This window comes from Mesoplodon mirus (assembly GCF_964341445.2).
Source record: "Mesoplodon mirus genome assembly, chromosome: 5".
NCBI lineage: Eukaryota > Metazoa > Chordata > Mammalia > Artiodactyla > Ziphiidae > Mesoplodon > Mesoplodon mirus.
This window is the reverse complement of record NC_138980.1, coordinates 38853337-38865936: the sequence shown is the minus strand read 5'-3', so window position 1 is coordinate 38865936 and position 12600 is coordinate 38853337. Positions and strand designations below refer to the sequence as shown.

General features: G+C 47.1%; 1 protein-coding gene across 1 annotated transcript; it reads right to left on the bottom strand.

The window, feature by feature from the left end:
* Window positions 1-4597: 4597 nt before the first annotated feature.
* NFILZ (NFIL3 like basic leucine zipper) lies at window positions 4598-5461 on the bottom strand (the record flags this gene model as incomplete). Its single annotated transcript, XM_082622929.1, has 1 exon — window positions 4598-5461. One exon carries the CDS (start codon window positions 5459-5461, stop codon window positions 4598-4600), a length of 864 nt encoding a protein of 287 aa, XP_082479055.1.
* Between the last annotated feature and the right edge of the window lie 7139 nt (window positions 5462-12600).

Sequence of the window (12600 nt, the reverse complement as noted above, 5' to 3'; positions counted from 1 at the left end):
CAAAGAGATGGACTAAGCAAAACTCTAAAACAGTTATGAGAACATTTAGGAGATTATCTTTATGACCTTGAGGCATGGAAGGATTCTTAAGAAAAAAATGTACAAACCATAATACAAAAGATGGATACATTTGGCAACATCTGATTTAAAAACTGTTGTTCAACAAAACACAGCAGAAATAAAGTGAAAAGACAAGTCAGGTGAGAATGCTGAGATGTTCATATGTGACAAAGGATGTATATCTGGAATATATAAAGAGCTCTGAGAAATCAACAGGAAAATTAAATATCCCAGCAGAACAGGCAATTCACAGAAGAGGAAACCCAAGTGGCCAACAGATTTTGGCAAAAATGTTCAACAGAGAAATGCAGGTTAAATTGATTTTACACTCACCAGATTGGCAAAAATCAAACAGTCCATAAAAGCCATGTGTTGGCAGAACATGAACTTCCTTTACATGCAAGAAATTGTAGGTTGGTAATACCACTAGGTGGAACACTTTGGCAAAATCCAGGTTGAAGACAAACACTCTGAGGATCTGCAATTTCCCTCCTGGGTGTACACCAACAGCAAACTATGGCCCATGGGCCAAATCTGGCTATACCTGTTTTGAGAAATAAAGTTTTATTGGAACACAGCTATCCCCACTTATTTACATATTGTCTACGGCTGCTTTCATGCTACAATGAAAAGATGGAGTAGCTGCAACAGTGGCCATCCCACAAAGTCAAAAATATTAACTCTGTGGCCCCTCTGTACAGGAAGAGTTTGCCAACCCCTACTCTGGATCCATGCTTTTCAAACTTCAATGTGCATGTGGATCTGCTGGACATCTTATTAAAATGCAGGTTCTGATTTACCTATTCAGGAAGGGCCTAAGAGTCTGCATTTTAACAAGCTCCCAGGTGATGCTGATGCTGCTAGTCCATGGATCATGACTTCAGTGTCAAGGATCCAGGTAGCACAGGGTTCAGCCAGGATGTGTCTGTGAATCTCTGCAGACAAGACAGATAAACATGGCTTCATCAGCATCTTCAACTCATTTCATCTCTGCCCCCAGCAATCACCAACTCGGTAGGCAGAAACTTTCATTCATTCAACGTCCGTTGCAATCTCAACGTGAGCCAGACACACCCAAAGCAGGAAGGGAATTTCATGCATTGATGGCCAAAGAAATCTCCCCAGCCTTCAAGGATGGGTGGAAGAGGAAACATAACATGTGGTTGCACAAGGTCCTAAAATCCAGTCCCCGAGTCAATCATGGTGTGACAGACATGACCCAAGGGACCCATGGATGCCCCAGGGTGGAACGTGGCACTGGATAGTTCTTATAGCAGCAGCTCCCAGGCAGCTACACAGAAGGTTGCCAGAGGCCCACTGGCTCTCAGAGGGCAGAGGGCACACCTGTGGTCCCAGAGCCCAGCACAGGAGGAAAGTAATCAACATGTCTTCGGTGAACATTCTAGACATTTGTGCAGGTTTCCACTTGCAAATTCCTCAGTGTGGAGTACTTTTTCCCTCATCCAGTTCCTGTTTTACGTACAGTAGGAGCTCCAAAAAATATTTGTTGAAAAAATATATGTATGTGATGAATGCAGAAATGATTCGTGTTCAGTTCCAAGAGCAATCATATATAAACAGCATTGACAAAAAAATAGTAAGAGCCAGGCCAGAGTGAAGGGAAACAATTTTGAAGAATGAGAGGACATTTCCCCTGAAGACAGCACTACTCTGGGGCTGGGAGCATGAGTGCTTTCTAAAAAGGAAAAGGAGAGAGGAGTTAATATTTGTCAAGCACGTGTGTATGAAATGCTATGCACACAGTAAATGAGATTTAATCTTCTCAAACCATCTGAGGTAGGTGTGATGGTCTCTACTTTGGAGAAGAGGAACAGGAGGCTCCACCAGCCACCTCCAGGTAGAGGGTAGGGGGTCTGAGTGGCTCCCCCTTGGTAAGAATAGGATCAGAGGTAGAAGTTTGCAAGAACTGGGTTCTGACTCTAGAGAAGGAATGGTGATGGGATTTTGGAGGAAGTGAGTTCTCCATCCTTAGAGGAATTCAAGTAGAGACTGGATGGCCACTCATCACTAGATTCTTGGAGCCGCTCCTGATGTCAAAATTCTATGATCTGTTTTAGGCAGATCCTTCTCCAGGCTTTTCCAACTGGAGCAGGAAGGTTAAAAGGGGTCTGAGTCACCCAAGGGCAGCCAACCCCCACCCCCAAGTCCATGGGGTGTGAGTAAGCTGGGCCCAGACACTTTAGACACACCTGGTGGGTGGAATCACCAAGAGGAAGCACTAAGTTACCCACATCTCCCAGCAGCAGGATGCTATGCCCCCACTTCGTCCTTCCCTCTCCTTGTTAGCATTTTTTAATATTTCCAGGGCCGGGGCTGCATTAAAATCCTCTATGAAGGATCAGCCACAACTGGGTGACATCTTTTTTGTGGGGGGTTGGTCTTAGTTGCGGCACGTGGGATCTTCATTGCGACGCACAGGCTTCTCTCTAGTTGTGGTGTGTGGGTTTTTCTCTCTGTAGTTGTGGCACACAGGCTCCAGAGCACGTGTGCTCTGTAGTTTTGTGGCACACAGGATCTCTAGTTGAGGCGGGCGGGCTCAGTAGTTTTGGCCCCTGGGCTTGGTTACCCCGCAGCATGTGGGATCTTAGTTCCCCGACCAAGGATCGAACCTTCGTCCCCTGAATTAGAAGGTGCATTCTTTCCCACTGGACCACCGGAGAAGTCCGTGTGTGGCATCTTTGTGTTGAGAATTGGCTCCTCTGAAACCCCAGTCTACCCCCCTCCCAGCTGTGGGCGCTGGCTGAGGAGGGACAGGCCAGAGTTGCCTCATCTAGGCAGCCCTCCTTCCTGCCTCCCCAGGATATTCTTGGGAGATGTAAGTCTCCAATCCCAGCCCAAAGGTGGGGGAGAAGGCAGGGCATTGGGCGCCCCCCCACCCTCGCTCAGGGGTGCAGCTGAGCTGGCAGTGCAGGTCCTCAGAAGGGCAGGTGCCCACCAAGGCCCCCATGGCTCATTGCTGCAGCTGTGACAAGCAGGATGGGAGACCTGGCTGGGTCCTTGTTCTCTGCTCCCACTGGAGGGCCAAGAATGGGTGAGGGACCAGAACAAGGGGTGAACAGGCAGAGGAGGGCCAGGCCGTGATATGCAGGGTGCTCTGTGCTGCGACCATGATAAACCTGGGCTGGCTGAGAACTAGCCCAGCCTCCAAACCTGGTAAGGGCGGAAGGGGGAGGGTGCACCCATGGCCCAATGACTTGGCTGACCAGGGGCCTCCAGTGCTCAGCGACTGCACCAGCCCAGAGGCATAACCCACCCACCCCCCCAGCTCTCCCCACAATTGGAGCTCGGATATTTTTTTAACCAGAATCTAACAAATGCTCTGAAATGATTTTTTTTTAAAAAAAGGAGGATTCTGAGTGAGGACTGATGAGGGAAAGGGTTTTGGTGAGCTCTGGGGGCTCCAGGGTACCTGGAGAGTGGTCTTTTCTCCCATCCAACTGGGACTGTGTATGCTGGGGCTGAGGTGTCTTCAGGGGCACAAGCAACTGGGGACAGAGAGGAAACTGACCCCCCTTCAGATATTGCTGGCCAGTTCCAGTGGCTCAAGGCCCTGACCCAACACACAGAGAAAGCCATCTAAACTGGATAAGTCTGATTCCCAAACTGGGTGGTAAGCAAGCACCCCAAGGGGACCCTAAGAAATGAGGGGTCAGACATCTTGAAACAGTACCTCCTCCTTCAGTATGGCCCTCAGTATGACTGTTCCCAGCCCCCCATCATCTCCCCTAGAACAGGAACCCCAAAGCCAGGAAGGTGTCCTCATGCTTGTTACTAAGTTGGACACTATGAATTGTAAATAAATGAGTGAGAGAATGAATGAATGAATGCCCAAATGAGCACATGAATGAGTGATTAAATGAATAAAAGAATCGACAAATGGATAGACATATGGGTAGACAGATAAATGGATGAATGGATAGGTGTGTAGATTAATAGCAAAGTGGTTGGGAGGATGGATCGATAGATTGAAGGAAGGAAGGAATGAACAAATGAACGAATGAACGAACGAATGAATGAATGAAGGAACGAAGGAACGAAGGGAGGAAGGGAGAATGGTTGGGTGAGTTGATGTAGATGGCTGAGTGGTTAGATGGGTGAATAGATAGATGGAAGGAAGGATGGATGGATGGATAGATGGACTGATGGAAGGATGGATGGGTGGATGGATGGATGGATGGATGGATGGACAAATGAGTAGATGGGTGGGTGGATAGATGGATGAGTGGGTGGATGAATGGATGAATAGAAGAAGGAAGAAAAAGTGACTACCCAAAACAAGTATTTTAGGCAGGATAGGAGCCATGGTATGATCCAAGGTACCCCAGCCTCTCCTATTAAAGGTCTGGTCTGGACACTAAGAAGTGGACCCTTCCCCCATCCAGGGCACCCACTGCCTCCCACAGGCCTTTCCCAGTCTTGGGAGCTGGGTCAAGGCCAAGCCACTCATATCCCCAGGCAAACCCACAATCAGTCCCCACTGCACCCTTGCAGGCCTGGCCTTGCCCAGGAGAAGCTTTCAGATGGGGGCCCAGCCACCCCCCAAGCCCCAAGGTACTCTGCCTGAGGCTTGGGACTTGATACACAATTTGTGGGGCAGGGAGGGCTGAGCCAGATCCTCTGGATCATTCCCAGGGACCGGGAAGGCCACCTTAGGAGGCAACCCCATGGGCTCAACACTGGGTGTCAGCAACACATCTGAGCACCCTGAGGCCCGGCAACCAGTGGGTATGGGTGACCACAGCCCCCAGCAGGGCCTGAGCTCTGGTCTGGGCCCCTCATGTCTATCCAGGGGATGACAGCTGAAGAAGGCGGCTGGATGAGCACTCTGCAAGGCCATGTCCATTCTCTTGGGGGTAGGGGGTCCAGGGTCCTGGAGGGACCTGGGGGAAGTGGCTAGGCCAGTCCACCTGGGAGCCACCAGGCAGCCCCAGCATCCTGAAACCCCAGCGTCCAAGGAACACGGTCTCAAGAGGCAGCCATGGGAGCCAGGTAGAGAGGGGAGATGCTCAGCCCTAGGTTGGGGGTCTCCAGCCCAGGGGGACTCCCATAGCAGAGTGGGCAGGGTCCAGGTACCACCAGTGGGGCGCAGGAGGCCAAAGCGATGTTTGAGAGCCCGTAGCTCAGCCCTGAGCAGAGCGTTCTCCTCGAGCAATGCGTTCAGCCTGCCCTCTAGGGCCGCGTCATGGAGACGTCGCTTCTCCCGGGATCTCTTGGCCGCTTCGTTGTTCTTCCTCCGTTTCTCCCAGTAAACTGTATTCTTCTTCTCTTCTGGCATGAACTCCCGCGGCCAACGCACGGCCGTACCCCGGCCCCACGGTCCCCTCAGGGTTTTGCCACAACCCTGGGGTACATCTGGCGGGACCAAGAGACCCACATCCATGGCTGCCTGCGGACCCTGGGGAGGAGAAAAAACTTCTTGGACTGGAGGCAGGAGGTTGACCTGGGTGACTCCTCCCTCTAATTTATCCTGTGTCTCCACCATCCCCAGGGGGAGGGGCGCGGGTGGAGTGGGAATTGGGCTGGAGACCAGGCTGGAAGCAGAAAGGGGTGTAGCAGAGAGAGTGAGGACCTGGTGGGATGCTTTAGTGCCTGATGGAGAAGTGGGTGAGGCTGCAGAGAGAGGTTGGTTGACTGGGATGAGGCTTAAAAACAGACCACAGTCGTCATGGAGAGCTGCTTGGGTACCATATCCTCAGGAGGATGCAGGCTCCTTTCCAGGAGTTCTTACCACTGAGAAGGTCAGAAGACAAGCCAAGGGCTCAGTTCAATCTGAGCTCCAGGGTAAGATTCTTGGAGACCCAGAGAGACATAGGAGGGAAGCTGAACCTATAAAAAGAGAATGTGTGCCCATGGAGTTAAACTGAGCCAAGGTGGGGTCAGAAGATAAGCTACTACTCATCTGAAAAGAGCCAAGGTTGTACACCAAGATGTCCTCCATCTGTGGCCAGAATTTTGCACCTGCCCAGCCACCCTACCTATATATTCATAAGGTCTTCTATTCACCCACCCACTCACTCATCTGTCCGTCCCTCTACCCACCTACCTAACCAACTCACATTCCATCCACTTATCCATTAATCCACCCATCCACCATCTATTTATCCATCCATCCACTCCTTCAAACACCCATCCATCCCCCACCCGATTGTACAATCCTCTGTCCATCTCCCACCCACTCACTCATCCATCTAACTGTCCATTCATTCATTGATAGCTTCATTTTAAAAATAATATTGTGCCTACAGGTAAAAGAAAAAAATAGACAGGGAATTATTCCCTGGCGGTCCAGTGGTTAGGACTTGGCACTTTCACTGCTGTGGACCTGGGTTCAATCCCTGGTCAAGGAACTAAGATTCCACAAGCAGTGCAGCATGGCCTAAAAAAAGAAAAGAAAAGGAAGAAAAAATAGACAAATTGAACCTTATGAAAGTTTTTTAATTTTGTGCATCAAAAGACACTATCTACAGAGTAAAAAGGCAACCCACAGAATGAGAGAAAATATTTGCAAATTACATATCTGATATAATACCCAGATTACATAGGGATTAATATCCAGAATACATAGAAATCTCTTAAAACTCAACAACAACAAAAACCAAACAACCCAATTCAAGAATGAGCAAAAGACCTGAGTAAACATTTCTCCAAAGAAGCTATATAAATGGCCAAAAAGCACATGAAAAGATGTTCAGTGTCACTAATAATTAGGGAAATATAAATCAAAACCACAATGAGATACCGCCTCACACCTCTTTGGATGGCTACTATCAAAACAATAGAAAATAACAAGGGTTGGCCAAGATGTGGAGAAACTGGAACCTTTATGAACTGTTTGTGGGAATGTAAAGAATGGTGTAGCCATTGTGGAAAACAGTATGATGGTTCCTCAAAAAAATTAAAAATAGGATTACCATATGATCCAGCAATTCCACTCTGGATATATACCCAACAGAATTGAAAGCACGGTCTCAAAGAAATATCTGTACACCCATGTTCGTAGCAGCATCATTCACAGTAGCCAAAAGGTGGAAGCAACCCAAGTGTCCATCAACAGATGAATGGATAGGCAAAATGTGGTCCATCCATACAGGAGAATATTATTCAGCCTTAAAAAAGAAGGAAATTCTGACACATGCTACAATGTGGATGAAACTTAAAGACATTATTTCATTGAGCAATGAAATAAGCCAGTGACAAAAGGACAAATACTGTATGATTTCATTTATAGGAGGTACTTAAGAGTAGTCAAAGCCATAAAGACAGAAAGTATAATGGTGGTTGCCAGGGGCTGGGGAGGGGAATGGGGAGTTAGCATTTCATGGATACAGAATTTCAGTTTTCGAAGATGAGAAGAGTTATGAAGGTGGATGGTGGTGATGGTTGCACAATACATGTCATGAGAATGTATTTAATACCACTGAACTGTATACTTAAAAATGGTTAAGATGGTAAATTTTACATTATGTGTATTTTACCACACTGAGAATATTTTAATGATAATAATACTGTACCTTTACTAAGTGCCAGGCATCTTTCCATCCACATATTCATTCATTGGTCCCTTCACTCATCCACCTTCTATTCTTCCATTCAACCAACAAATCCTTTCTATGTGCCAATCAACCTTCCACAAATCCATTCATTCATCTATATATCCCTCCAAGTCCATCCATCCATTCAACCAACAAAAAGCAATTGACAAGAACTTCCCACATGCAAAGTGTTGAAGAACCAGAATATTAAGAATAGGAGCAGATAAAAGAAGCAAAGTCATTAGATTCTCAACTCCTAGGCTGGAGCTCAGAAAAGATGCCCAGGGCCCCAGGGATACCCACCCCCCAAGGATGGGGGACCACCTCCTTTGCCACAGCCCATTTTCCCACATTGGTTTTCCTGAAAATCCTCACACAAAGGTCTGATTCTACCAACCACCTGGGTTCCCTGAACCTAGGATGTCATCACCTTCTGTGATTCTGATGCAAAACAGGTGGAGAGAAAAACCAGAGCAGGACTTCCCTGGTGGCACAGTGGATAAGACTCAGTGCTCCCAATGCAGCGGACCTGGGTTCAATCCCTGGTCGGGGAACTAGATCCCACATGCATACCGCAACTAAGAGTTCGAATGCCACAACTAAGAAGCCCACCTGCTGCAACTAAGATCCAGTGCAACCAAATAAGTAAATAAATATTTTTTAAAAATAAAGAAAAACTAGAGCAAGGTGTGAGGCTTCTGCCTGAGAACTCAGAATGGGCTCCAGAGAAAAGTGGACTTTGAGGGCTGGCATCTTTGTTCTGAAAAACCATTGACTAACCTCCATGAGGGCAGGTATGTGTCTTTTTTTTGTCTACCATTGTATCCCTGTGCCTGGCGTTGGGCTCATAGATAGTAGTTGGTAAATAAACATTTGTTGAATGAGTGAGTAGACACATAGACGAAAGAAAACCGAACCTTGTTCGTACATAGAGAATGTTTGGCCCTTCTCCTCCTAAAACTATGAAACCCACCTCATCACCCTGTTTGCTTTGGCCACCAGGGAACTCGGCACTCTGTTTTGAGATGAACTCTGGTAGCTTTCTTGAATTGGGGGTGCAGTTTTTCTTCTCCAATATTATTGTTTGAATTTAGTCTTATTTTGTGCTAACAGCTCTTGGCTTTAGTGTCTGTGTCTGCATAAGCTAATGCAGGTCATGTTTGAAAAAGGGTAGAGGCATAACCAGTCAAATAACAACACTCCTAGGAATTCTGACCATGATCCTAGGTCCACATTTCCCAAAGTATATTCTCAAGAACCCTGGTAGCAACAGTATTCTGCACCCCCCCAAAAAAAGATACAAATGCATTTGAGAAATATTGCATTCCTTGTTCCTTATATGAAAATCACAAAGATATGAGAATCATTAAAGGCTCTGCGAAGTCCTGCAAAAAAAAGTTTAACTTGTGTTTGACTTGGAAGATCTCAAATGTATTTGGCCACAAAATATTGACTTCACAAAATACCTTGGGATGCATATTTATTCATTCACACATACAACCCTGTGTCAGGTTCTAAGGTGGTTACTGGGACAGCAGAGGAAAATTAAACAGCCTCCCTGCCCTCACAAAGCCAGGAGTTGATGGGTGTCAGAGGCACATCCCAAGGGCCAGCTGGACTGGAAACGGAGGAGGACACAGCCCAGGGGTCCTCTAAGGCCGAGTCAAAGCCAGCAGATGCCCAGGGAAGAAGGCAGTGCATGGGCTAGAGGTCAGCCAGAGCAGGAACATGAGGCTCTCATGCCAAGCCCATGAGGCAGACAAGGGCTCAGCCTCACTGTGCAGCTCCCTGCCCAAGTCCCTCCTCTCTGTGGCTCAGCCTGAGCCGCCCCTAACCACCACCCCAACACCTCCACAGGAACCCAGAGGGAGATGGGTAGGTAGATAGCTCAGCTGCCCGAGTTTATTTAGAGAAGATGCAGCAAGTGCTGGGCTGGGCCTTCCTGTGGTCGTGGCACCAGTGGAGGGTGGGCGAGACAGGGGACACTCCTTGTGAAGTAGCCGGTGGGGGATGAGGAAACCAGAAAGGGGTCTCCCTCAGAGATGGCCCAGCACAACTCCACCCCAGCAGCCTCTGCTACCTCGCTGACTGGTGGTAATCAAAGCTCTTCTTGGTTCCCCTGTGTGATGTGGAACTCATTCACTAAAGCCAGCAGCTATGAGGCTTGGGGACCTCTCATGGTCAAGAAGGTCTTCCTGACAAATACCATATGCTATCACTTATATGCGGAATCTAAGATATGACACAAATGGACCTATGTATGAAACAGAAACAGACTCACAGACATAGAGAACAGACTTGTGGTTGCCAAGGGGGGTGGGGGAGGGAAGAGTTGGGAGTTTGGGATGAACAGATGCAAACTATTATATATATAGGATGGATAAACAACAAGATCCTACTCTATAGCACAGGGAACTATATTCAATATCCTGTGAAAAACCATAATGGAAAAGAAATATGAAAAAGAATTATATATATATATGTATATATATATGTAACTAAGTCATTTGGCTGTACAGCAGAAATTAAACACATTATAAATCAACTATACTTCAGTAAAATGTTGAAGAAGAAGAAGGAGGAGGAGGAGGAGGAGGAGGAGGAGAAGGAGAAGGAGAAGATGGTCTTCCTGGAATGGAGCAAAATCCACCTTCACTAGACTTTTCCCATTCTCTCTGTGAGTCCATGAAAAACTTCTCCTCTCTCTGGCCCCTAAGATGCTTTGAGGATTTGACAGCTCAATGATCATATCCCTCCATTCCTATTCCAGTCTCTAAGGACAGCGGTAATGTTTACTGAGCACCTGCTATGTTCCAGGCACATGCAAAGTCTCACTCTGTACTCACCACCACTCAAAGAGAAAAGTTCAGTCATTATCCTCATTTGACAGATGAAAAAACAGATGAAGGGTCAACTGACCTGCCTAAGTCAACACAGCCAGAATCCAAGTGCAACAGACCCTAGAGCCCACACTTTATTTAACACACCAGCTAAACCTTTCTGGCTTTTCCCCACTTCTTCCACTGAGAACACAGTTTTGAGTTCATTTAGCACCTCTGAAGAATAGACGTCAGTGTCCACAGAGGGAAAAGGGGTCCAGAAGCCGAATAGCTAACAATGGGGCAGGGCTGAGATGAACACATGGGCTGTCAGGATGATGTACAGGATGGACAGAGTGAAGAGGTAAGCCACCTCTAACTGGGCTCAGATTCTCCTTCCCAAATGAGTGTGTGTGGGCGAGTCCCATCACTCCTCTGAGCCTCCAATCCCTCATCTAAAATGAGGGTAATAACAGTACCTACTTCACTAGTTCTGTAAAGAATGAGATCATATGTGTTAAGAGCCAGTACAGGACTTCCCTGGTGGTGCAGTGGTTAAGAATCTGCCTGCCAATGCAGGGGACACGGGTTGGATCACTGGGCCAGGAAGATCCCACATGCCACAGAGCAACTAAGCCCGTGTGCCACAACTACTGAGCCTGCACTCTAGAGCCCATGAGCCACAACTACTGAAGCCTGCACACTCTAGGGCCCGCGTACTGCAACTACTGAAGCCCACGTGCCTAGAGCCCATGATCCACAACGAGAAGCCGCCGCAATAAGAAGCCCGCACACCACACCGCCCCCACTAGCCGCAACTAGAGAAAGCCTGTACTCAGCAACGAAGACCCAACGCAACCTAAATAAATAGAAGGACCCAGTACACAATAATAGTACAAAATGAGCCACATGGCTACTTTTTATTTGGTAGTGGTGCTAGAACCCTCTCCCACTAGGTTTCTGCTGCCAGACCCCAGTGGTTATCTGTGTTTAAAATACCCATAGAACCCTCGACCACCCAACACAATGGCATCAGTTTACAGATGATGAGATTGGACTTCCGTTCAAGATGGCAAATGAAGTACATGCTGAGACCTCCCCCGTTCCACCCCCAAACACTTGGAAATGACAGGGAAGTGCCAACTTGAACCAGAGACCAAAGCAGAGGTGCCCAGTGACAAGGATGCCCCCACCCATGGAAATGTAGGGCCCCTTAATATATATCATCAAGGACACACATTCTCAGAAGACAGGGGAAAATACCCTAAAGAGATGAGGAATTTACAATCACTTCATGAAGTTGCCACAAACTTCCCAAATGGAAGAATTTACATCTGTGGAAATAGAGATAATTAGTACAATCTTCAAAGAGTTTTACAATGAATAGATTAAGTGATTCAAAAAGATAAAGGAGGGGATAGCAGCCATAAAACAAGAACAGCAGGTTATGAAACAAAACACATAGATATTAAAAAAGAACTGATTGCTCAGATATGAAAAATATAGTTACTAAGAAAAAGCTCAAGAGATGGGTTGACTAGTAGAAGCAGAAACTGAGATCCAGGTCTGGGGACAGACTTACCAAGTTCACATGGAATTTTAGTGGCTGAGGTGGAACTAGTACTCCAAGCTCAGTTTTTAAAAGTCCAGAAGTAAAATCTAGCTTAGGACCTGAGCCTTGAAGCCATCTGTGGCTCTCCAAGGGTGTTCTGTGGCTTCCCCCTCTCTCTTTTCTGTTTTTCTTTCCTTTCCCCGTATAATAAGGTTGCTGCTGAGCTGGACTCCAAAGTTCCTCCCTAATGAGAAACTGGGCTTCCATCCCCTGACTGGGCAGGGTTGGACAAGAGGTATGGAGAAATGGACAGTCCTCTCCTCCGAAATTAGAATTTAATTAAACAGAATCTTAATGTCAGAAGAGGAAATGACTGAGTGAAACTAAGAGGACTAGCCAATATTGGCCATGGGATGCTGATGGTGGTCTCTGAGCCTCAGATTCCTCATCTATAAAATGGGTTCAAGGGTCCCCATCAAACGCAGATGTTTTGAGAATTAAATAGTAAGTTGTGTGTACAAGACACCTGGCATGTCCAGGTGGTCTCACACAGAACACCTTCCTGGGGCTTAGCAAACCCCTTCTTTGAGCCCAAAGATACCTCAGATGAGGACAA